Source organism: Chionomys nivalis, chromosome 22 (genome assembly GCF_950005125.1).
Source record: "Chionomys nivalis chromosome 22, mChiNiv1.1, whole genome shotgun sequence".
Taxonomy (NCBI): domain Eukaryota; kingdom Metazoa; phylum Chordata; class Mammalia; order Rodentia; family Cricetidae; genus Chionomys; species Chionomys nivalis.
Window position 1 is genome coordinate 51,052,645 of NC_080107.1, and position 22,302 is coordinate 51,074,946.

The 22,302-nt window shown below is 50.9% G+C and overlaps 1 protein-coding gene across 8 annotated transcripts in view; it reads left to right on the forward strand.

The window, feature by feature from the left end:
• Positions 1 to 22,302, forward strand: part of Dab2ip (DAB2 interacting protein) — a 174,442-nt gene that overhangs the window by 70,107 nt on the left and 82,033 nt on the right. For 7 of the 8 annotated variants that reach the window (XM_057754505.1, XM_057754503.1, XM_057754507.1 and 4 more), the window contains exon 2: positions 16,806 to 16,909. In XM_057754505.1, coding sequence (XP_057610488.1) covers positions 16,806 to 16,909 — 104 coding nt within the window. Of the gene's footprint in view, positions 1 to 16,805; positions 17,043 to 22,302 lie in introns of those variants that run through there. The other variant, XM_057754509.1, reaches the window with a different exon arrangement.

The window sequence follows — 22,302 nt, forward strand, 5'->3', positions numbered from 1 at the left end:
AAGGAGGCTGGGCTTGGACCGGCAGACCTGGTTCCTGGCTAGAGGCCGCTGCCAGGGTAGTGAGGCTGCCTGGGACACCCTGGGACCTGCTTTGTCTGTGCAGCTCACACCTGCAGCAGCTGTGGTTTTCATTTGGGGTGGGCTCCCCCCTTTCTTGTGGGCCCTGTGTTTTCTTTGACAGCTGCTGAGTACCAAGTGGAGGTTTGGGATTTTGCCTTTGGAGGTCTTGTTAGCTTTTGTTTCCCTCTTCTGACAGATGGGGGAGGGCTGACAGCACCCGAGCTGTGTGATGTTTTTTCCCTGTGGCCCTTGGAGGTGATGCCTTGACACCCTGAAATGAAAAGGCAGAGTACAGGCAGGTGGATGGGCACCCCTCCTGTGCTGAGGAGGCCGCAGAGGAGAGGAGAGGCGAATATGAGACCCTGGGAAGCTGGCAGGCCGCTGGGACTCCTTTAGAGGCCTGCTTGGAATAGGGAATGGTGGGTTAGAGATTAAAAACCAGTAAATTGGCAATCTGGATTAGATGTAGGTGATTTTCTATTTATTTATGCTTCTGTTTTGGAGGAACTGGGCTTGAGTCAGGAGTGTAGCTAAGGTCAGATTCCTGGATGGATGGATGGATGGATGGATGGATGGATGGATGGATGGATGGATGGATGGATGGTGTCATCTCAGGCAGGACATCCGTGGGCTCTGAAGCAGGCTTGGCATAGTTGCAGCACGGCGGAGATACATTACAAACGCGAGTGTGTATGTTGTCGATAGTACCCATTTGTCTAAATCACAAGTCTGTCGTGTTGATGGAGAAGACACTGTGATATCTGTGGGGACTGGAATCATCTCTGTGGTTCCTTGGTGTCCCCTCCCCCCAGAGACTGCTACAGGGAAAACCAGTACTCAGCCACCTGCCGTGTACAAACTGTGGGCAGGGGCTGCCTTGGTGGTACGCAGTAGCTCTTGTGCCGAAGGAGCTGAGTCCAAGGAGGGCCATGTAACCAGGTCAGCAGATGGTGTGGCCAGAAAGCTTGGCAGGGCCCTGAGAGGTGAGTCAGCCGAGCTCCCCCTCCCCCAGGAGCACAGGGAGCTGCAATGAGGATGGTGGTGACGACCTCAGTTCCTTGAGCATGTGCGCTGTGCAGGCATTCTTCTGGGTCCTGTTCATGTCCTGTGTTCAGTCCTGGGCTCACAGACTGGCCAAGTGCATGTGAAACCTCCCTGCCCTCATCAGGGCTGTGACTTAGGCAGGTGACTTGAGAGCCACAGCTAGACTTGCAAGGAGCAGGGGAAGGGTGGGGGATGGGTGTCTGATCACAGGTAGCTAGGCATCTGGCTTGGGAGGCTTTACACCAGGGTGGGGTCTGACCCCTGGGAGAAGGATTAGACCAGTCTCTGGAGTGGGACAACCTCAGGCCTCAAGGAAATGTGGGGGAGGAGGTGGATCCAGAGAAGATAGGGGCTTGGACGCTGGCAAGGCACTCACTCCCAGAGAGTCTCTAGGATGCTGTTTGCTATGAGGGTGGAAAGGGAAGAAGAGGGGAGCAGAACAGAGAGAGGCCACACGCTGCTTTGAGGAATAGTGTTGGGCCTCGGCATGCTGGTCTCCTGTCTATGCACAGCAACACCACTGTAACAAGGCCACCGCCACATCTGTTTCTCTCTTTATTTAAAAATATATATTTTATGGGTATTTTGCCTGCATGTATGTTTGTGCACCACATGGATGCCTGGTACCTGAGAAGGCCAGAAGGGGGTGGAGTAAAAGAAGTTATGGAACTGGAGTTATAGAAGGTGAGTCACCATGTGGGTGGTGGGAATTGAACCTGGGTCTTCTGCAAGAGCAACAAGTGTTTTATTTTATTTTATTTTTTTTTTTTTCGAGACAGGGTTTCTCTGTGGCTTTGGAGCCTGTCCTGGAACTAGCACTTGTAGACCAGGCTGGTCTTGAACTCACAGAGATTCACCTGCCTCTGCCTCCCAAGTGCTGGGATTAAAGGCGTGCGCCACCACCGCCCGGCAGCAACAAGTGTTTTAAACCGCTGAGCACCCCTCCAGCCCCTGGACTCTTTGTGTTCCCAATTTCACTTTTAGGAAGTAGGACATGGTGGTCACTGTGGTCTCAGAACTTGATTTGGCAGGGCCAGAAGTCACAGCCCTGCCACCCAGCCTCTTTTAAGCCCTAGAGTTTTTATTTCTGAGATTTGAACTGGTTGCTGGAATTCCCAAAGGCTCTCATGGTGAGGCAGGGTGCAGTAAGGAGTGGAAAGGGGACTGGGGTGCTGATGCTGGACAGTGGAAGGGATGAAGGGGAGTTGGCAGCTTAGCAGAAAGCTAGGAGAGACTGTAGGAGTCCAGCAGTTAACTGGGGTGGGGGAGGGGGCATCAGAACTGGCACTGTGGGAGAAGCTTGGTGGGAGTGGGGTCTGGGAGAGCCCTGGGTTTCCATAAATCACCTGTGCTGTCTATTCATCTAGAATCCAGAGCTGTAGCTGTATCTGAAAGTTGTAGGTTTAATATGTGGCTCCCAGCTCCTCTGGGACCCTGACTTCTAAAGAATCCAAATGCTCCCTGCAAAGGAAGGGACCTTTTCGTTGGCCTGGACTCGGCCTGAACTCCTGGATTGTTCCACGTCTAGAGGAGAAGGGATGACCCCTCTTGGGTCCTGTGTATCTGATAGTCCTCAGGAGACAGAACACTAGTAATGGGCCACACCTTCCTATCCCCCCTTCCCTCCTTCCCTCCCTCTCTCTCTCTTTCCCTTCCCTCCCTCCTTTTTTGGTTGAGATACAATCTAAATAAATAGCCCTGACTGACTCTGAATTCTGCTATGAAGAACAGGATGGCCTTGAACTTTCAAAACCCCACTTTGCCTGCTTCTGATTCCCTGCAAATCTAAAATATTTGCCAGCACTTTCTGGAAAATGTTTGCCGTCTAATCTGTGAAATCCCTGAGACACCGCTACCTCTGTCTACTCTCCCCAACTGCCTGCATAGAGGTGTGCACCCTGCATTTAATGTTGTTGCTATAATGCTTCAAAATATGTAACTGTGGTTTAAAAATGGGTCCAGAGAAACTGCACACAGCAAGGAGGAGCAAACACATGGCCAGAGAAACCCCTTTGCTCCCCAGATTCCAAGAATGCAAGGGGCAGCGGTTTTCTCTCTCTGGAAGCCTGGAATGGTCTTGAGGCTGCAAAGACACAGGAAAAATATGTGGAAAGAATGGTGAGGGTAGCCTGCAGACTGAAATGACCAGAGGTCTTGAGAGGAAGGAAGACTCAAAGTGAGAAAACTTTGAGTTAGTTAATTAATCTGTGGGGAGCAGCCAGGGCACCTACAGTTTACAGTGGGGAGCTCTTTGGAAGCATGCTACCTTTCAGGATGGGACACAGGAAGCATATGGTATCAGAAGCAATTGTTAATACCTTGAGTAGCATCTGAGCTGTCCACTAATGCTGGCTCATCTGTAGTGGGAATGAAACAAGCTGCTCCTCTGTTCTGAACAGGCTCTGTGCAGGATGCTGGGATGGACCCTGGGATGGTGGCTCCTCCCACTGTGCCCATCCCCACCCCAGCTGTTGTGCCACCTCTGCCCTGTGTTAAGGGTTCTCTCGGCGTGGTTATGGTGGGTACCCTGGACATACATGTCCCCATGCCCTCTACATGTCCCGATGTCTCCCCTCAGACTTTCCACAGCAGTGGACAGCGACAGTACCACTCATTCTGAACTACACACGTGTGCATGCATGCACACACACACACACACACCCCAGAAGACATGGTGATTGACTTGTAGTAGTAGGAATTCTGGAAGCTTTTCACATCCTAGAAGAGCAGGAAGCAGAGAAAACAGGCTTGAAACAGGAGTAGGCATGCTCTTCAAACACCCACCCCGGGTTGACCTGCTGCCTCCAGCCAGACCTCAACTCCCAAGTTCTTCATTCAAAGCCTTCAAAATAGTGCCACACACTAGGGACTGGGTGTTCAGAGCGTGAGTCTGTGAGGGACAGTTCAGACCCCAGGGCTCCTTTCTCCAAACCTGGTCAGTATCTTGAACCCAGATGTGCATTCGAACATGACGGAACTCATTCCTGCCGGCTAGAACTGGAATGACTTGGGGGTGTGAGAGGGATCAGGGAGGACATTCAGAGTCTGGAGGGGCCGGCACACCAACCCCTCACTTGTCTCCCTCAGATCCCTTAGGTTTATATCCTGCCTCAGTGCACCTGCTGCATGGTCATGATCAGACCTGATTTTTCTTTTTGTTTAAGTCAGAGCTGGCATAGCTTGGGTTCTGCATCTCTGTGTGTCTCCCCATTTCCTGGAGTCTGTTTTTATTACATTCAGACAGCCAGTTGTTCAAACATTGCTTGTTGAGAAGGCTTGCCTTTCCCTTGGCACTTTTCTTCAGACGTCTGTTGACCATATATATACGTGATCTATTTCTGGACTCCATCCTGACCCATTGATCTATACATCTTACCCTTGTGCTAATTCTGCAATCTTGTTTACATTAGCTGTATTTCCAGACTTTAAAGTATGTCTTGAAACCCATTAGCTGCGGAAGTCCCCTAGCCCTTTCCTGTGTTCTCAAGCCTGATTGGCCTTTCTAAGTCCTTTGCTTTGCCGTCTGAACTTAAATTTCTGCTTGTTAGAGTCTTTGAAAAGCTTCATGGGATTTTGACTGGGATTGCATTGAATCTGTAGGTCACCTTGGGTGAAATGTCACCTGAACAGTATTGAGTCTTACAGTGTGGTATTGGCTGTTCATTTCTTTAGACTACAAGATAATACTTTCAGCAACACATTTTGGTTATTAATTTTTCACATGTGTAATTAAAATATATATTTGTGTGTGTGCATGTGCGAATGTGCATGTGTGTGTGTTGGTCACCGTGGAGGGACTAAGAGCTCACTATCCTTGTTAGCCTGGTATGGTTTCGTGGGTGCAGATAAAGACACGCGCATCCGACACAGAGACCGGACTCATGCCTGTCCTAGCAGGCGATTGGAACTTCACATTCACATCGACTCCCCTTCCATCCAAGTCCAAAGAGCACATTTTAGGTTGATCTAGTCTTGAATAAAGCTGTGTTGCTCTCTATTTTTCCAGTCTAAGCTCGTGTTCCTTATAGGATCTGATACACAGTCTATGAGTCAGTTGCTCCTTACACAAGGAATTGGGGTACAGCTTTGCGATAGGATGCCATCATTAAATCAGTTTGGGCCAGGTGTGTTGGTGGGTGCCTGCAGCCCTCGCATTTGAGAGGAGAATTCGGAGTTTAAGGATATCCTTGGCAAGGATGGGGCTAGCCTGGGCTCCATGAGGCTCTGTCTCAAAAGTAAACAAGATAAACAAGAAATTTGGAGATAATTAAAATAGAATTTCAGGCCAGACGGTGGTGGTGCATGCTTTTAATCCCAACACTCAGGAGGCAGAAGCAAGTGGATCTCTGTGAGTTTGAGGCAAGCCTGGTCTATAGAGTGAGATCCATGACATGCTCCAAAGCTACACAGAGAAACCCTGTCTTGAAAAATCCAAACAATAAAATTCTAGGTTACACAACACAGAAAGGTAAAGAAAATGTGAACATTGTGTGTGTGTGCGCGCGTGTGTGTGTACACAGGTAGGCGCTGGAGAGATGCCTCAGCCTGTAAGATTGCTTGCTGTTCTTGTAGAGGTCCTGAGTTTGCATCCCAGCACCCACAATTGTCTGTAACTCCAGCCCCAGGGGATCTGACATTTCTGATCTACGTTGACACCCAAACTTACCTGTGCTTACTGACATCCACATACGCATAACTAAGAAGAAAATCTGCTAAAACTTAAAAATCACACTTAACTTTATGCATGTGTTAGCTTGCTGCAAGAGGCAAGCTGTATCACAGAACCGTGATAATTTTACTTGATGACACGATTTTTAAACAAAAGTGCAAATCATTAAGGAGCATTAAGTACAGAGGTGTGGTGGGAGGGTTTCTAATGACTGAAGTACAGAGGTGTGGTGGGGGGGTTTCTAATGACTGAAGTACAGAGGTGTGGTGGGGGAGTTTCTAATGACTGAAGTACAGAGAGTGGTGGGAGGGTTTCTAATGACTGAAGTACAGAGGTGTGGTGGGGGAAGTTTCTAATGACTGAAGTACAGAGGTGTGGTGGGAGGGTTTCTAATGACTGAGGTACAGAGGTGTGATGGGGAGTTTCTAATGACTGAAGTACAGAGGTGTGGTGGGAGGGTTTCTAATGACTGAAGTACAGAGGTGTGATGGGGAGGGTTTCTAATGACTGAGGTACAGAGGTGTGGTGAGAGGGTTTCTAATGACAAGTACAGAGGTATGGTGGGAGGGTTTCTAATGACTGAAGTACAGAGGTGTGGTGGGAGGGTTTCTAATGACTGAAGTACAGAGGTGTCGGGGGAGGGTTTCTAATGACTGAAGTACAGAGGTGTGGTGGAAGGGTTTCTAATGACTGAGGGGAAGGAAGCAGTTCAGTGTTGCTGCCTCCCTTTGGCTGCTTAATTAGGACTCTGTGTCCTAAGGTTTTGTTGATGTAATCAGTTTCTATTCTAAGGAAAAAAAATATGCAAGGTTCTGGGCTGGAGAGATGGCTCAGTGGCTAAGAGCACTGGCCATTCTCCCAGAGGACCTAGGTTCAGTTCCCAGCACCCACATGACAGCTCACAGCTTCTGTTCCAGGGGATCTGACACCCTCTTCTGGACTTTGAGAGCACTGCATAGTAGTGTGTGCAGACAAATGTAGAATCTTTCAGATCTGGAGGTCAGAAATCTGCAGGCTGGTTCAGTGAGCTAAAGTCAAAAGGTCTTGAGGCAGTGACCCTGGGGCAAATGTATTTCTTTGCCGTTTTTTAATCTTCTAGAATCTGCCTGCGAGTCTTAGCTCATTACCTCACCTTGCTCTACAGAAGCTTCCCTGATAACATTGTCTTTTTGCCTTCTCTCACTTGTCTGTCTCCTTTTGCGTTGGGCATAGGGACACATGTCTGTAATCCCAGCACCCGGAATACTGAAGTAGCAGTCATTCCGAGCTACATAGCAAAATCCTGCTCAATAAGAAAAGAAATTAAATAAAAGTTAGAGTCTCTGTTATCACAGTGTGCTCACCCTGTGCTCTTCCTGCCCTTAATTGTATCTGGAGTCCATTTTGCCACATGAAGAAACACTTTCACAGGCGGCAGGGGTCAAGCTGTGACTTTTGGGAACCAGCACTTGGCTCACAGGAGAAGGGAAAGGTTTGGAACCTCCAAGTAACACCTGGCTGTAGATGGAAAGTCAAAGGCTCAATGGGGAAGAATGTGTAGTCTGAGGCAGGAGGCTGCCAGCTTGTGGCATTTTCAGCAGAGAACAGATTGGTAGATCTCATATGCATCCTTGTCCTAACACACATGCATCCACAAAAGCACACACCACCTGCCACGTCACAGACACCACGCACACACACTGCACATACACACCACATATGCACACATCGTGCATACGCATACCATACATGCAGAGGAACCCACGGCTATAACTCTCAGAAGTTCCGAGTTTGCACCCAGACTCCCTGCCCAGGTCTTGCCATGGCTTCAGCATGTCTCGCACTCACTGGAGGGCTGTGTCCTTTGGGGCTTGCAATGCTCTTCTCCGCTGTCTGGTCACCTAAGCTGCTGCCGATCTCGATATGGAATTTCGGTTTTATTTTGTTTTTCCTGTTCATTTCCCTTCGGACACAGACAGAGGGAACTGGTTGTATTGTGCTGCCCCGTCCCCTGTGTGCTTTAGCTTTGCCATCGCTGTCTGGAGAGCGTCACTCTCTCTCACTGTTGTTCTCCAAAGAGAAGCTCCATGGCTGCTCCTCGGTGTCACTGTGTGCACGTGCACCCAGGAAGGAGAATGTGTCTGCTTTAGTCACGCGGACAGCAAATGCATTTTAGCCTGAAGGGTCCAGTGCAGGCCTTAACTTCTGTTTTGAAATGATTACAGGTTTGCGGGAAACTGTTCAAACAGTACAGACGAGCCTAGGGCGAACTACATCCCCTGTCTGTTTGCATAGCAGTGCTCTGCGCGAGGGACCTCCAGCAACGGTCTAGAAACCAAGCTGCAGTTCTGACTGTAGCTTGAGGGGGCGATGTAGGTGATGAGCACAGCTGGACCTTCCTCCAGGCCTGGACAGCGGCCTGAGGGAGGGCCAGGGAGGAGGGGCTAGTGGCTGATTGGCTGCTGTCACAAACTGAAGGAAGGCAGGGCTTGGAATGATTTTTTTTTTTTCTTTTTGGCTATTTGAACGGAGCTCCTGAGTGTGTAGCTCAGCTAGTCCTGAGCTCGAGATCCTGCCTTATCTCCACCCTCGTGACCTGGTTCTGGTCTCTTGGGAGAGGCAGTTCATAAGCTGTGGACCCATTATTAATGAAATAATGGCCTTTGAGGGGAGGGCAGATTTTTTGTTTGTTTGTTTTGTTTTTGCTGAGAGGAGGCTGGGTGTTTTGTGGGTGGCTGTGACCTTGTCTTTGTGGACCACTTAGACAGGAAACAGCCTTGTTTGGTATCGCTTTATTGATGTTCTGGGGTCACCCTGACTAAGATTGCCATCCTCCGAGGTTGCTTATATCCAGGAGAGTAGCGTGGTGATCCTCCTGCCTCTACTTCCCAAGTGCTGGGATTACAGGTGTGAGCCTTCACGCCCGGCTCAGGGGGTGCTTGGGTTGAACCAAGGGCAAATGGTCTACCAATAGAGCTCCATCCTCAGCCCTTGCTTGGTCACTGAGTGGTGTCAGTGCTGCAGAAATTGCTGGTTCTGGCTTTCATCACGAGCAGAGCGTCCTTTAGATCCACCTGCATCCCGTGGATCTTCAGTGCCTTGTTTTTCACAGCTCACTAGTATTCATAGTAGCACAGTTCCTCTCCCAGTTTCGGTTTGCCCCTGGCTCCCTCCTTCCCTTCTTGCCCTTAGGTGAAATCCTGGGCCTCACCTGCTGGGACGGAGCCACAGAATCCCGCTAGCCCTGCTAGCCCTGCTAGTCTGTTTCTGCTGCTGCTGCTGCCCATATTAAATCTATCAGTGTGCATAGCACAGGTGCTGTCTTACAGTTCAGAGGATGACATTCTAGCACTGACCTTACCAGACCTGGTACAAGTGAAGGATCCCTGTACTCGAGACGTGGAGGCATGGGGAGCAGGGGTTCGAGGCCAACCTAGACTACACAGCAAGGTCTGTCTCAAAAACAAAACCAGAAGAGACAAAAAGAAATCCCATGTCATCGGTCACTCCGTTTGCAGAATGTCGTTCCCTGCGGTGGCTGCAGCACTAAGGCTCCTGTCGTTTGCTGTCTGTCAGCTGGAGTCCACTCTAGTCTCGAGATGGAGCCACCGTGTTCCTCTGCAGCAAAGCCGTCCGTGGAGGATGGAGGCTACTCTTGGTTCTGACACATCTGTCTCCTCCTCCCGCCATAGCTCCAACCTCGACCTCCCACAGTTAAGGGCTCCTGAGGTGCGACTGCCCCCCAGGATAGCCCTTCTACCTCCCTGTCTTTATTCTCAAGCACACATCTGCAGAGTCCTGCAGGACATCTCCCTGTCCCGTCTGTGTGGCTTGTCCGCTGGCTCCGGACATTGGGGTGCAGGTTTCTTTGGGGGCCATCCTGTTATGCGCTGTAGTTTGTGTAACCGCTCTCCTATTGAAGGGTCTTAGTTGTGTTTAGTCGGGGCTGTTGTAGGGCTGTCATGAACTCTCTTACAAAAGTGTTCATAAGAGGGTCATAGTCTGTCTCCTTTAGCAACTGTTCTTCTCACCCAGCATTCGGTCACTGTTGTATTTGTGTTGATCTGTATAAAGGTAGATTGTGACAGGCCTTTCTGCTCCTTGTGGCGTCCTCCTGAGCTGTGTTCTCTTCTGCACTGTGTAGTCTTCCACTGGGTGACTATTCCAAGACACGCTCATCCCTATCCTGCTGGGCTGCGTGCGGCAGACATCTCTGCATTCACCGTATACATGGGACGAGCCACACTGACTACCTAGACCACACAGCTAGCGTGGTCTGGACTGAACCTGTGAAAGGGACAGGTCCATCCATCCATCTGTCTGTCTGTCTATCTGTGTGTGTGCGCACGCATGTGAATTATCTGTTGTCTGATTGCTCTCCAAGCCTTTTCATGACGCCAGCAGAGGTAAATGAGTGGCACCCTATCTCTGCAGTGAGTCAGTGCTCATTTTAATTTCAGGGCTGGTTTCTTAGTAATTTTTAAAATTATTTTCTTCTCATATTTGGACTGGGTCAGAGTGTATCTGAAAAGTGTGATGTGGTGACTGGTAGTTCTGACTGATGTTTTCCTCACTGTGAGGACCCCCATCCGCTTCCCCAGCACACAGCCTTTCTGCTCCTCTGCTGACCCTGTGTCTCCCAAAATCCATGTTCATAGTTGCCACCTCACCTGCCTCCAACCATTAAGATCTGGGCAGTGCAACCCGACTGCTGAGATTACAGGATGTTCCTCCAGCCACTATGTTTCCATGGGAACAAGTAACAGTCATCCTTCATGATTAGGTGGTATCCATGGCAACCAAGCCAGCAGCATTTGAATGAAACCGATTTTATTTTATTTATTTTTTGCAAACACTTGAAGGTTAAGATGCTTGACTCTGGCAATGGCTTCCGAGAGTAGACGATAGCCTGGTCTCGCTTCTTAAATGGGAACTTTCTCAGTGGAAAGGGGATTGAGGGACAGCTGATTCTAAGGCCCAGTTCTGTAGACTGGGAGGTCGTGTAGAGGTCAGATCAAGTCTGAGATAAAGAAGGACTTCTGTCTGTCCTCTGGGCAGGTCTGAGGAGATTTCAGGGTGGCTGGCTCTCCCTTCCCATGGACTGTTCTTAGAGATACTCTCTTAGTGCTGTGTGTTCTTAGTGGACGCACTTGACCTCTCTGGAATCCTGTTTCCACCAGCTCCTGTTTCCCTGGCTTTGGAAAAAGCTGTGTTTCTGTGTCTAAGGCCAGAAGCAGAGGTCCTGGAGCTTAAAGCTCTGAGCTGAGATCCCCAGAGGCAGAGGCACTGTTCTGTCTGGGGGGTGGGGGGTGGTGGGCGGTGGGAATGTCAGCTCCATGTTTATTTCTTGTATAAAATAAGTGTTATTTGGGGGGGGGCACACTGAAAGAGGGGTCTCTGCTTTTACCTCAACTCATGGACTAATGTTTAATTCAGAGCCCAGAGATGGAAAGGCATTGGGTTGGAGTCACACAGCACAGAAAGGTTGAATGGAGAGCCCCCCCCTCTACCCTGGCTCCTCTGCCTTCCCCAAGGTCCCAAGTAAGTTCTTTTGGGGGTCATTGTTTGGGGGACTCGGAGTCACCTTTGTGTTTTGGAGTCTCTGTTTCCCCATCTGGAAATGGCGCACACCGTGGCTGTCCAAGTTGTCACCTGGGGTTGGGTCTGAAAGTGCCCAGAGCCCATGTTCTCAGTGGGGGTGGTATGGTAAGCAGTGTTATACGCAGGTTAGAAATGCTGGTCCCCTTTTTCATTATAAAGCCCAGGACATGTGCAGTACCTAAAAATTGCTATTGCAATTTTATGTGTGGGTGCGAGGGGGGGAGGTGAGCTTGAGATGGTTGCTGAGGGGCAGCGCTCACCACCAGAGGCTGAGAGGTGCTGGTCAGGGTCACAGCCAGGGAGGCTCCTTATCTTCTGTGTTCTCAGCCCAGTGGCTGGAGAGCTGTGGCCATGGAGGCCCATGTCTGCTGTGTTCTTAGCCCAGTGGCTGACTGGTGTCTGACTGCCTCAGGCTCCCTAGGGAAACCACTTGGGATAAAATGGGAGATTGGACCAAGCAGCCTCTGAGAAGCTCCTAGATCAGACCCCGAGGGAAGAAGCAAGGTCCTGGGTGGGTCCTGGAGAGCTGGAGAGCATCAGAACTGAGTGAGGGTGCAGCCCCTCCTAGCATCCATGTTTTCCCAGGAAGACAGGTATCCTTGAAAGGGAGGTGAAGTGGGTGTGCCTCTGTGTGGGTATGTGTGTGTGCCTGTGTGTGTTTATGTGTATTCGTGTGTGTTGTATGTATGCATGCTTGTCTGTGTCTGTGTGTATGCCTGTGTATATGTGTGTCGCTGTGTTTGTGTACACATGCACACACGCCCTTCTGTGTGTTTTACACAGACCTTGGTGACTTTCTTTGTAGGGATCCTAAGAGCTCTGGAGGAGGCTGGCTTTGCCAACTGAGCCCATGATTGTATTGGTTAGCTGAGTTGGTGGAGGAAGGATAATGGTCAAACCAGGACCCAGCACTGTTGGGTGCCTGGTTAAACAGAGCGGGGACCAGAGATATTCAGGGAGAGACTTAGTAGTTCTACAAGACTCAGTCAGTGATGGGGAGTGGGTGTGAGTCATGTCTGAACTGATAGGGTATCCCGAACAGTGATCCCTCAGCTCATGACTGCATCCCAGTGGTAACATTGAGTGGCACCTTATGAATCAGGGCACCGGGTAGGATAGAAGACAGCTAGCTGGAGTCGACGCTCCAGGCTTGTCAGCCCTTACCATGACCCTGTTCCCTGTCCCAGGAGCCTGCCTTAGCTAAAGTTCGCACCCTGACGCGAGCTCTGAGGGCTGTCTGTATGTCCAGATGCATACAGATATGTATGGCTGGTCCAGGGGTCCAGTGCTCAGCACTTCAGGAGCCATGGACTTAGTTCATACACACCTGTCCTTCACTTGCTAGTGATGGGACCTGAGGTTCAGACTCCATGCTGGTGAAATGAGGCCTCCCACAGGACAGGACTCAGAGATGACAGTGGGATTCACCATCACAGAACTCATAGGACATCTGCCTAGTGGCAGTGACGTGCCATTAGGGATTGCCGTTCAGGTGGAGAAAGGCCTGGGTTCGGGGTAGAGACTTGGAGGCAGATGGGGAGCATGGGAAGAGACTTCCTAGGGAAACCTTCAGACACCCAGAAAGGGTGGGTGTCTCCTGACTGACTAGCAGAGTGGGGGGAGGAGTCAGTAGAGAAACCCAGCAAGGAAACAGACAGCGGTCACCTGACTGGAGGAGCCACTCTGGCGAGGTAGCCCGGGGCCTGCGTGGCCTGCTTGCTCCTTGGCCAAAGGGGCACACACAGACGTGAGCCTATTTTGTTTTGTTTTTTTCAGAACAGGGTTTCTCAATAGTCATGGAGCCAGTCCTGGAACTCACTTTGTAGACCAGGCTGGCCTCGAGCTCACAGAGATCCACCTGCCTCTGCCTCCTGACTGCTGGGATTAAAGGCGTGCGCCACCACTGCCTGACAGAAGGTCAGAGAGTTTGAGTTTCTTTTGCTCCAGTTGTTGACAACAAGTGTGGCCACACCCTGACCTAGGGCGTGGTTACTTGGTGTTTTGGACATTAGGACGGCCCATAGAGGTAGATCCTCTCCACTCTGACCAAAGGTCAGAGAATTCAGACACACTTCTCCTTTTGTAATAGGAGGTTTTACATAGGGAGTGGCTTCCTGCAGGATACTTGATCTAGGGTATTTTTACTGCCCCAAACATCAAATACCTTTACTCAGGATATCTGCTTGATGTCTCAAGGATTGAAACAACTGTTCTGGTTGTCCTTTGTATCAAGTTAAAGCAGTCTTTGCCTTCTTCCCCTCTTTTGTATTAGGGTATAATAAAAAACAAAAAGAGGCAGAGACAGGCAGATTTCTGTGAATTCAAGGCCAGCCTGGTCTACAGAGTGAGTTTCAGGACAAGTTCTAAAAACGTAAAAAAAAAAAAAAAAAAGGAAAAATAAACGTGGGTGAACTCAGAATTCAGTAGTCACTAAGTTGCCCTCCTGTTACTCCCCTGTGTCTCTGTGTTTCTTTCTTGTCTGTCCCTCCTACTTAACTTTTCTAATTCTCATGCCCCTACCCTGGAGCATACTAACCCGCTGCAGCTAGAATCCCAGCAGAAGTCACTCCAAAAACATGGCTCTGGACACTTTGGGGAATGCCTTTTCAGTCAGGAGAGAAGGAGGTAGGAAGTGTGGATAGGGTGTTCTAGACTGCGCTGCCTTTGATGGACCTGCTCCTGTGATCACCTGTGTCCTCTGTCCTGCGTCTGCACACATCCCCACTTGCCGTGCCCCTGGGGCATGTTTGTGGGAGGATCTGTGTGAATGTGTGCGCACATTTGCCAGGGTGGGAGACCTTCACACTTTCCTTTTCTTCCTTGTGAGTCAACAGATTTTTTCCTAAGTGCCACACACACCAGGCTCTGCATGAGTGCAGGAGATGTAGAGATACAGTGTGTCTCTGGCAGTTGTGCCTCTCTCTCTCTTCCCCTCTCTCTCTCTCTCTCTCTCTCTCTCTCTCTCTCTCTCTCTCTCTCTCTCTCTCACACACACACACACACACACACACAGAGAGAGAGAGAGAGAGAGAGCAGTGACCTTCTCAGCAAGGGACAGATGACAGGCAGAGGTGTCACCAAGGACCTCCTTCAGACTGTCAGGATAGTCGGCTAGTGGATGAACCTGGAGGAGTCTGTGGTGGGCCACACCAACGCAGGCAAACAGGCAGCAACTATATTTTCTATATTCTGAGGGAATGGGCGAGAAGCAGTTGGATTGAGCTGACGCAGGCCTCAAATAGGCACGTGCAGGCCGGGCTGAGGCGTGTCTGGTCCTCCGCCACTCCCAGATGTCACCGTTTACCAGCCTGAATATTTCAGTTTAGAAATAAGTCATAGCCTCATTGCCCCACCATTCCTGTCTCCTCAGCCGTCTCCACTGGAGCTGTGTAGCCTCTGCCTTTTTTTTTTTTTTTTTGGTTTTTCGAGACAGGGTTTCTCTGTAGCTTTGGTGTCCATCCCGAAACTAGCTCTTGTAGACCAGGCTGGCCTCGAACTCACAGAGATCCGCCTGCCTCTGCCTCCCGAGTGCTGGGATTAAAGGCGTGCGCCACCACCGCCCGGCCTAGCCTCTGCCTTCTTAACTCTGTTACTGCCCGATCCTGCAGGCCTCCCAACCTTAAAACTTCAGGAAAGGAAAGCCCAAGTTGGAGGACAGAGGTCACAGATGATCTTGGTTGAAGGGACCGTGGAGGCCAGCCATCTAGTCTCCCGATTAATATGCCATTCTAGGGAAAGGTTCAGTGATCTGTCGGCTGATAATCCTCTTGCGACAGGGTGCTTGCTCAGTACGCACAAGGTAGTAGCACTGAGTACAGACTTAGGAGCATTTAAAAAACAACTGTGGCGTGGTGGTGGTGGCACATACTTTTATCCTAGCACTAAGAAGGCAGAGGCAGGTGGATCTCTGTGAGTTCGAACAAGCCAGGTTTATAGAACAAGTTCTAGATCAACCAGAGCTGTTATAGAGAAACCCCGTCTCCAAAAATTAAAAATGAATAACCAACAATACAACAACAAAAATAATTGTGAGGGGCTGGAGAGATGGCTCGGTGATTAAGAGTATTTGCTGCTCTTACAGAGGTCCCTGGCTTGGTTCCCAACACTCATAACTGACTGCCTTTAACTTCTTGGGACCCATTGTCTTTCCTGGCCTCCATGGGTACCAGGCATACATGTGGTGCACACACATAAAGTGTAGGCAAAACACCCATACACATGACAACAGTAAATCATTTAAAAACCGGTAGGAGCTCAACACTCGGGAGATGGAGGTAGACAGCTGAAACGTTAAAAGTCATTCTTGAATTTGGTGGCAAATTCAAGGCCACCCAGGGCTACATGAAACCTTGTCTCAAAATAAAATGCAATTGTAGTAAGTGCGTGCAATTTGCCACTCTCTCTCTTCCATCCTGGCTTTTGGAGCCCAAGGCTCACACTGAACTCAGAGCTCACTCACAGCTACACTGTCTGGCCAGCAAGCTTCCGGGATCACTCTGTCTTTGTCTCCCCAGCACCGGATTGCAGCCCCTGACATACCTGTGGATACTGGGGCTCTGAACTCAGGTCCTCAAGCTTGTGCATGAAGCACTTGACCAAACTGAGCAATCTTCCCGGCTTCATTTTAACCGTTTGTAAGTGTACAAATGTGCAGTTGTACAACTCTCCCTTTGTGAAACCTTTTCAGCCTCCTACACGGAAACCCTACACCAGTAAGTCATAACCCTCACCTCTTCCCAACAGTCCTGGGTAACCTTTGACCTACTTTGTGGCTATGGATTTGTCTATTGTAGGTATCTCCCATTGTTGGTGTTTCTGGGTCCTAATGGCTCCTTCGGAGGAGGGGATGAGAAGGCATGGAGTCAGTGGTGCAGACTCGGGGGTCAGGTTGGGGGCAAACAGCAGACTCGTTTATTCAGCAATGGGGAGAGCCTTATACATCCTCCTCCCAGCACCCAGGTCGTTTCTCTCTGTTGACATTGCGTGGTCACCTTCATTGGCTAGGTGCCGTCAGGACCTTTGACAGCGTTTGTTGCTAGGCCCTCGGGTTAGCTCATCTCTCCTCCCTACACTTTGGTTTCTGGTTTCTGTCACTTGGCAGATGTTTTCAGGGTTCAGTCACATCATGTAAACTGTGTTTCACGGTGTCCATTGGATCATCTGTGGATGGGCAGATGAACTGTATTTGTCACATGCCTGTTGTGAATATCGCTGGTGTCAAAATTTCATACAAGTATTCAAGTCTGTGTTCTGATCCTTTTGGGTGTACTCGTAGGAGTGCAGCTACTTGCCTGGTGTGCAGTCGTCCTGTCTTTAGTGGGGAGGGCACACCGCCTCACCTTTTCTCAGTGGCCACCGTCTGTCTTTTGTGTAGTGTTAGGACGTGGAGGTTAGCAGAAGCCTCAGCATCTCAGAGCTTTTGAATTTTAAACTCCCCTTCCTTCTTCCACAGAATCACCCCAAGAAAGGCCGGGCTCCCGGCGCAGCCTTCCCGGCAGCCTGTCAGAGAAAAGCACCAGCATGGAGCCCTCGGCTGCAACCCCGTTCCGGGTCACGGTAACTATCTCTGCGTCACCACAGCCACTGCCACCACCATCACCACCTCGCCCTGCAGGGCTACTCTGCGACCCCGCATCCCCCTTCCTGGAGCCTCATGGACCGGGAGAGCATCCAGCCTCTCTTGCTCTAGGTATCCAATCCCCTGGCGGCTCCCTGTTCTCTGGGGCCACATGGGGTTACGTTCTTTGAGGGAGGGGGCAGGTCGAGGACAGCCTAGGAGGCCACCAGGGCTGGCAGAACAGGCTGGACTGGATTAGAGCCCTTGACACGTGCACACTGCCCTCTGCCCTTAAAATGCACATCTGTGTTTAGTGTCTTTCATAGAACAGTCCAGGGCATGTCATAATTTGATTCTGTCTTGACAGGTAAGAAAAGAATTTTGTATTCTTCAATTGATAATGCCTTAAAATTGACCCAGACATAGCATGTGTTCCGTTAGCTGTTCAGTTTAGATAGTCGACATTTTTTTTTCTTTTTCATCAACCTAAATGAGGGCTGGAGAGATGAGAGGGCTCAGTCAATAAAATGCTTCCCTTGAAGACCTAAGAACCTAAGTTCAATCCCTAGAGCCCATGTTTAAAAAAAATGTTCCAGGTGCTATGTATTACAAGAACGTGTAATCACAGAGATGGGAGGCAGGTACAGGCAGGTCCCGGGGACTTGCTGGCTGGACAGCCTAGCCTACTTAGTGACTGTTTCATAAAGAGTGGCCCCAGCATGCACACACATGAATGCATGGGTTTTCACACATATGTACACATCAAAAACCCTAAATGACTTCACAGAAATGGACCTCAGTGATGTTCACTGTCTCTCACTCCTATGTATTCTCTCTCTCTCTCTCTCTCTCTCTCTCTCTCTCTCTCTCTCTCTCTTCCTTCTGAGCTAGAGTCTTACTATGTAGCCTTGGCTGGTCTAGAACTTGCTCTATAGATCAGGCTGGCCACAGACTCACAGAGATCCACCTACCTCTGCCTTCCAAGAGCTCGGATTAAAGCTGAGCACCACTGTGCCCGGCTCCATGTATTCTTAGTCTCTGCACTCAAACACACATTTGCACAGAGCTGCTTCCACAGCGGGCATGATTGTGCTTGCTCTCTACTGTGCTGTGGCAGGCACCTGGCACACTGTCTTCCCCATTGACTTCCTGTCTGGGTCAGAGATGGAGGTGTGAGCCTTGGATCATCCATCCATCCGTCCATCCGTCCATCCGTCATTCATTCAGCAAGTTTTCCCGTGTACTCGCTCTGTGCCAGACACCATTCTAGAGACAGGCCAAGTGGTAAGATTGTCAAAGCCAATGTGTGGTGGGTGAGTCTTGGACTCACTGGTTTGTATTCTTGCCAAGAGCTGCTGTGTCTCGGGCTCCAGGGGAGCTGATATGACTGTTCTAGAGGGTGGGAGAGTTGTCTTGGGCCCAGAAAGGCCTGTGGAAATTGGCTAGGTGGTGATGGTGGTGGTGGTGGTGGTGGTGGTGGTGGTGGTGGTGGTGGTGGTGGTGGGAGGGCTTACGGTAGGGGGCTGTGGAAAGGTGTGGACTTACACTCCACTTCTGCTGCTCTGCTTGGCGGTCGGGGTTAGATAACTGGGTAGGAGGTGAGGCTGGCCATGTGTCTCCTTGGGTACCAGGCTGAAGGGACAGAGCCTTCCCAGGGCCACTCACCTTCCTGCTCGTGTGAATGCTATGGAACTAGGTTCTGGGGTCCTTTCAGGACTGCAGGACCTGGGTATGCACCTTTGAATGTACTTCCCCTAAGAGGTAGCTCAGAGTCAGGGCTGAGGGTCCGCCTCTGGCCGGGAAGAAAAGTCCCTGTTGAGGAACTGTTTACACCTCTAGATATAACAAATGGTTTCTGGGGGCTCCATTGGAGCAAGAACTAGATGCACCCGTCCATATGAGGACTACTATGGGCAAGCTGAGCTTTTGAGGACCTTGGAACAATGATTGATATCGCCATGGCCCTGCCACTGATGGCATATCTACTGTATGGCTGGCATTATCATATTGTGTGCCAGGCACTGTGCCCGCTGTCCTACACCCCTGACCCGCAATCCTTCAGGCAGCGCCGATATTGATCTGTTACAGAGGAGGGAACTGAGACTCAGTGGGGTAGGTAAGTCATTCACTCAAGCTCAGGCTGATGAGTGAGACCCAGGTGTCTTGGGCCCCAGGACTAGGCACAGGAGTGTCATGGGCATCCCGTGGCCAGTCAGTTCCTCTGTTTGTGGCTGCAGTGTGCGCACCATCGTACTCCACGCTGCTATGATCCATGGCTTGGTAGTTGCGCGCTGGGATTGGCATTTTTCCTGTTGTGTCTTCACTGTTCCCGGGGCAGATGCTACCCGAGGATGGAAGTCAGCACCAGCTCCAGTACTCAGAACCCACTCAGGCTGCTGGACTCGGGTGGGGTTTGCACAGTGCAGGGTCACGCTCATAAGCTGTTTGTCCACCCACCTCCTGAGGAACCCAGGGTTCAAAGTCATTGTCTCTGTGTCATAGAGCCCCTGATTTACAGGCAAGCACTGGTAGGGCTGTTGGCCAGGTCACTTTCTTGTCCTTAGGCATTTTGGCCCTTTATTTCTGTAGCCTTTAAGGACAGGGGTGTGAGTGGAGACTCTTGGCCTGGGTGCCTGCAGGTGCTTGTGTATGTAGATCTGGGTTCAAATCCTAGCACTTCCCTTAGTTATGACGTGACCTGGTTAGCCACACAGCCTTTCAGAACCTCTGCCAGTAACCTGCCCTGTGGCAGGTTCTTAACTGATGAGATGCGCTGGGGCCAATCATATTCATCCGTTAGATCCAGGTCCCAATTGCAGTTCCATTTCTGGAGATTAGTGGAGGGCTGGGGAGAGCTGGGCTAGAGGACGGGAAGCATGGCGTTTGAGGTCCTGGGGGGAGGACCTCCTCACCCCCATTCCCGAGTTTGCATCTGCCGTCTGCAGCTTGCTGCTGCTCCCTGTAGACCCTGAGGGAGCCTGAGGAGCATGACTTTGCCTGGGGGAGGCAGGGGAGATACCACAGGCCGTAATGAATCTGCCACTGTTGCTGCCATCGCAAACCCCGGTGACAGGATGTCACCATCTCTCACAGAAGGTGCCCCGTGGGAGAGGACTGGATCTGACAGAGGTCCCACCCAGCTGAAAGTGTTTCTGAGCTTGGGTTGTTTGCTCTTTCCCAGGGCTCCCAGGTCTCCTGTGAGAAGTTGTCCCCATTTCATAGGGCACAGGTGGCCCAGTGCTAGCCCCACCGCAGCCTCTTAGACGGGAGGACTTGGGAGAGCCTGTTTTTTCTTGCTATGAAATGAAGTTAATGGCTCTTGTGGTCCGGCTTCTGAAGTGGCTTTAAGGCCTGGTACCAGCTTTGAGACTTGGAAGAGTTGGAGATCCTTCCAACTCAAGTACACCTTCCACCATCAGGAGGCAGTGAGCATGGGGCTGTGTGTGTGTCCCAGTGCTGCGGGGTAAAGAGCCGATGGGGGAGGGGCTGAGGGTAGGTGACCACAGTGCCTCCTGTTTCTCTGGGTTTCATACCCAGGGCTGTCTTCTCTGACCCAGGTTAGTGGGAAGTGGGAGACAATGAGAGGAAAGAACATGCAGGATGCGGGGCCCTGGATGCAGGCGTGTTGGCCAACCCCTCCTGGGCCACAGTCCCCTCATGTGTTCCCAGGAATCAGGTTGTTGGGAGACCGGGAGGTGCTGACAGCCATGGTTCCCTGGAAGGCCTCTTAGCCTTTGCCATCCCTAGGTGTGAGCTGAGTCCTTCCTCCTTCCTCTGTCCCCCTAGGCTGTTGACCTTGAGGAGTCCCAGGACTGGAGTGTGAGGTCGCAGAGGCTATGGGAAACTGACAACCAGTTGATCCCTCCTTGGGAAGCTGAGAGTAGAGATGCTTGAAGGTTTGGCTGAAATTAGGACTCAGGGCTGTGAAATGGAGAAGAAGTGTCAGAGGGCAGGCTCGGGGCTGCAGAAGCTGCAGATGAACTCTGGAAGCAGGCCTTTGGTTCTTTGCCGTGGTTCACTTCTACCAGTGCGGGGTTGTTCATAACCTCCGTGTTTCTGATGCAGTGACAGGTATGCCAGGCGAGCTGTGGGAGCCCAGGATATGAGGGAGGCAGGGAAATTCTTACAGGGAAATTCTTTAGAACTGGGCTTTCCGAGACATGTAGGAGTTTTTCAAGAAAAGAGATAATAGTTCATTTAGAGGAAGATCTAACCAAACAAGAACAAACCAGTGGTCCTGACAGGAGGGGCTCTAGTGGGGGCGCTGAAGCCTTTGCTTTCTCCTTAGAGTCAGGAGCTACAGGGGGCAGTGGCTAAGGTTGGATGCCTCTGGGTACCCAGAGGGTTTCAGCTGCTCAGTCCTCACCCCATTCCTGTGTGCCTTCCCCGTGCATGAACCATCTTTCTCCCAAAAACAGTCATGCAGAGGGTGGATGACCTGGCTGGCGAGTGCCGTTCTTGCTGGTGTGCTTTCTGCTGGAGGCTCTTTCCCAGAGACAGAATGTTCAGGTGGGATTCCATCAGAGCGCCAGATGCAGGAGCTGTTTAGGATGGGCCCGGGCTGAGGGATGGTAAAGGCCTCCTGTCTGAATAAGCAGGGAGCCCAGGCACATGAGGTGGACAAGACTGTCCGGATTCGTGCTCAGGCTGAGAGCCAGGAGTTTCATCAGTAGATAGAGACCTGGGCAGATGGGGGATTCAGGATGGGTCGGGGGCAAGCCAACTGCTGTTCTCTTCGGACCCTTGATCCCCTGAGCTTAGGTGTCCTCACGGGCGTCTGCTCGCTCAGTCCTGGAGACGACTGGCCCAGCCTTGGTAGCATGGATAGGGAGGGGGATAAGGAGAGGCCCCCACCCCTTCTTTTCAGCTCTAGAACCTTCTAGAGTGTCCCTTGTTCCCTCTCTGGTAACTACTGAGGTGTGAATGGCTGTTTCCTGGCCTGTGTCCCTGGCTCAGGCTGGAGTGCTAGGAGCAGTGGCTGGCTTGAAGAGCCAGAAGCGCCTTTCTCTCTTCTCATGAGCTCCAGAGAGGGAGCAGATTTGAATCTTGACCGCTGCTCCCCTCTGTGGGCAAGTTGCTCATCTCCAGACCTCTTTCCTCATCTGCAAACTGGGCAGCTGTGAGGGCTCTAAACCATATAGGTAGGCATTCAGCCAGCGTCCACCTCCTGCTGCCTGCTGTTTCAGGGCACACCCTTTCCACACTTTCCCCAGAGCCCACGGTAGTAGGGCCTATCCTTCTACTTCACACTGTCCCAAAGCATCATCACTGACAGCTCCCGAGGCCCAGCTGGGACCAGGAGGTGGAGAGAGGGGAAGGGATGAGCGCTTGGGGTACCAGAACAAGTGTTCTGAGTGGACAGAGCTGGCCAGAGCTGACCAGTCTGCAGGGT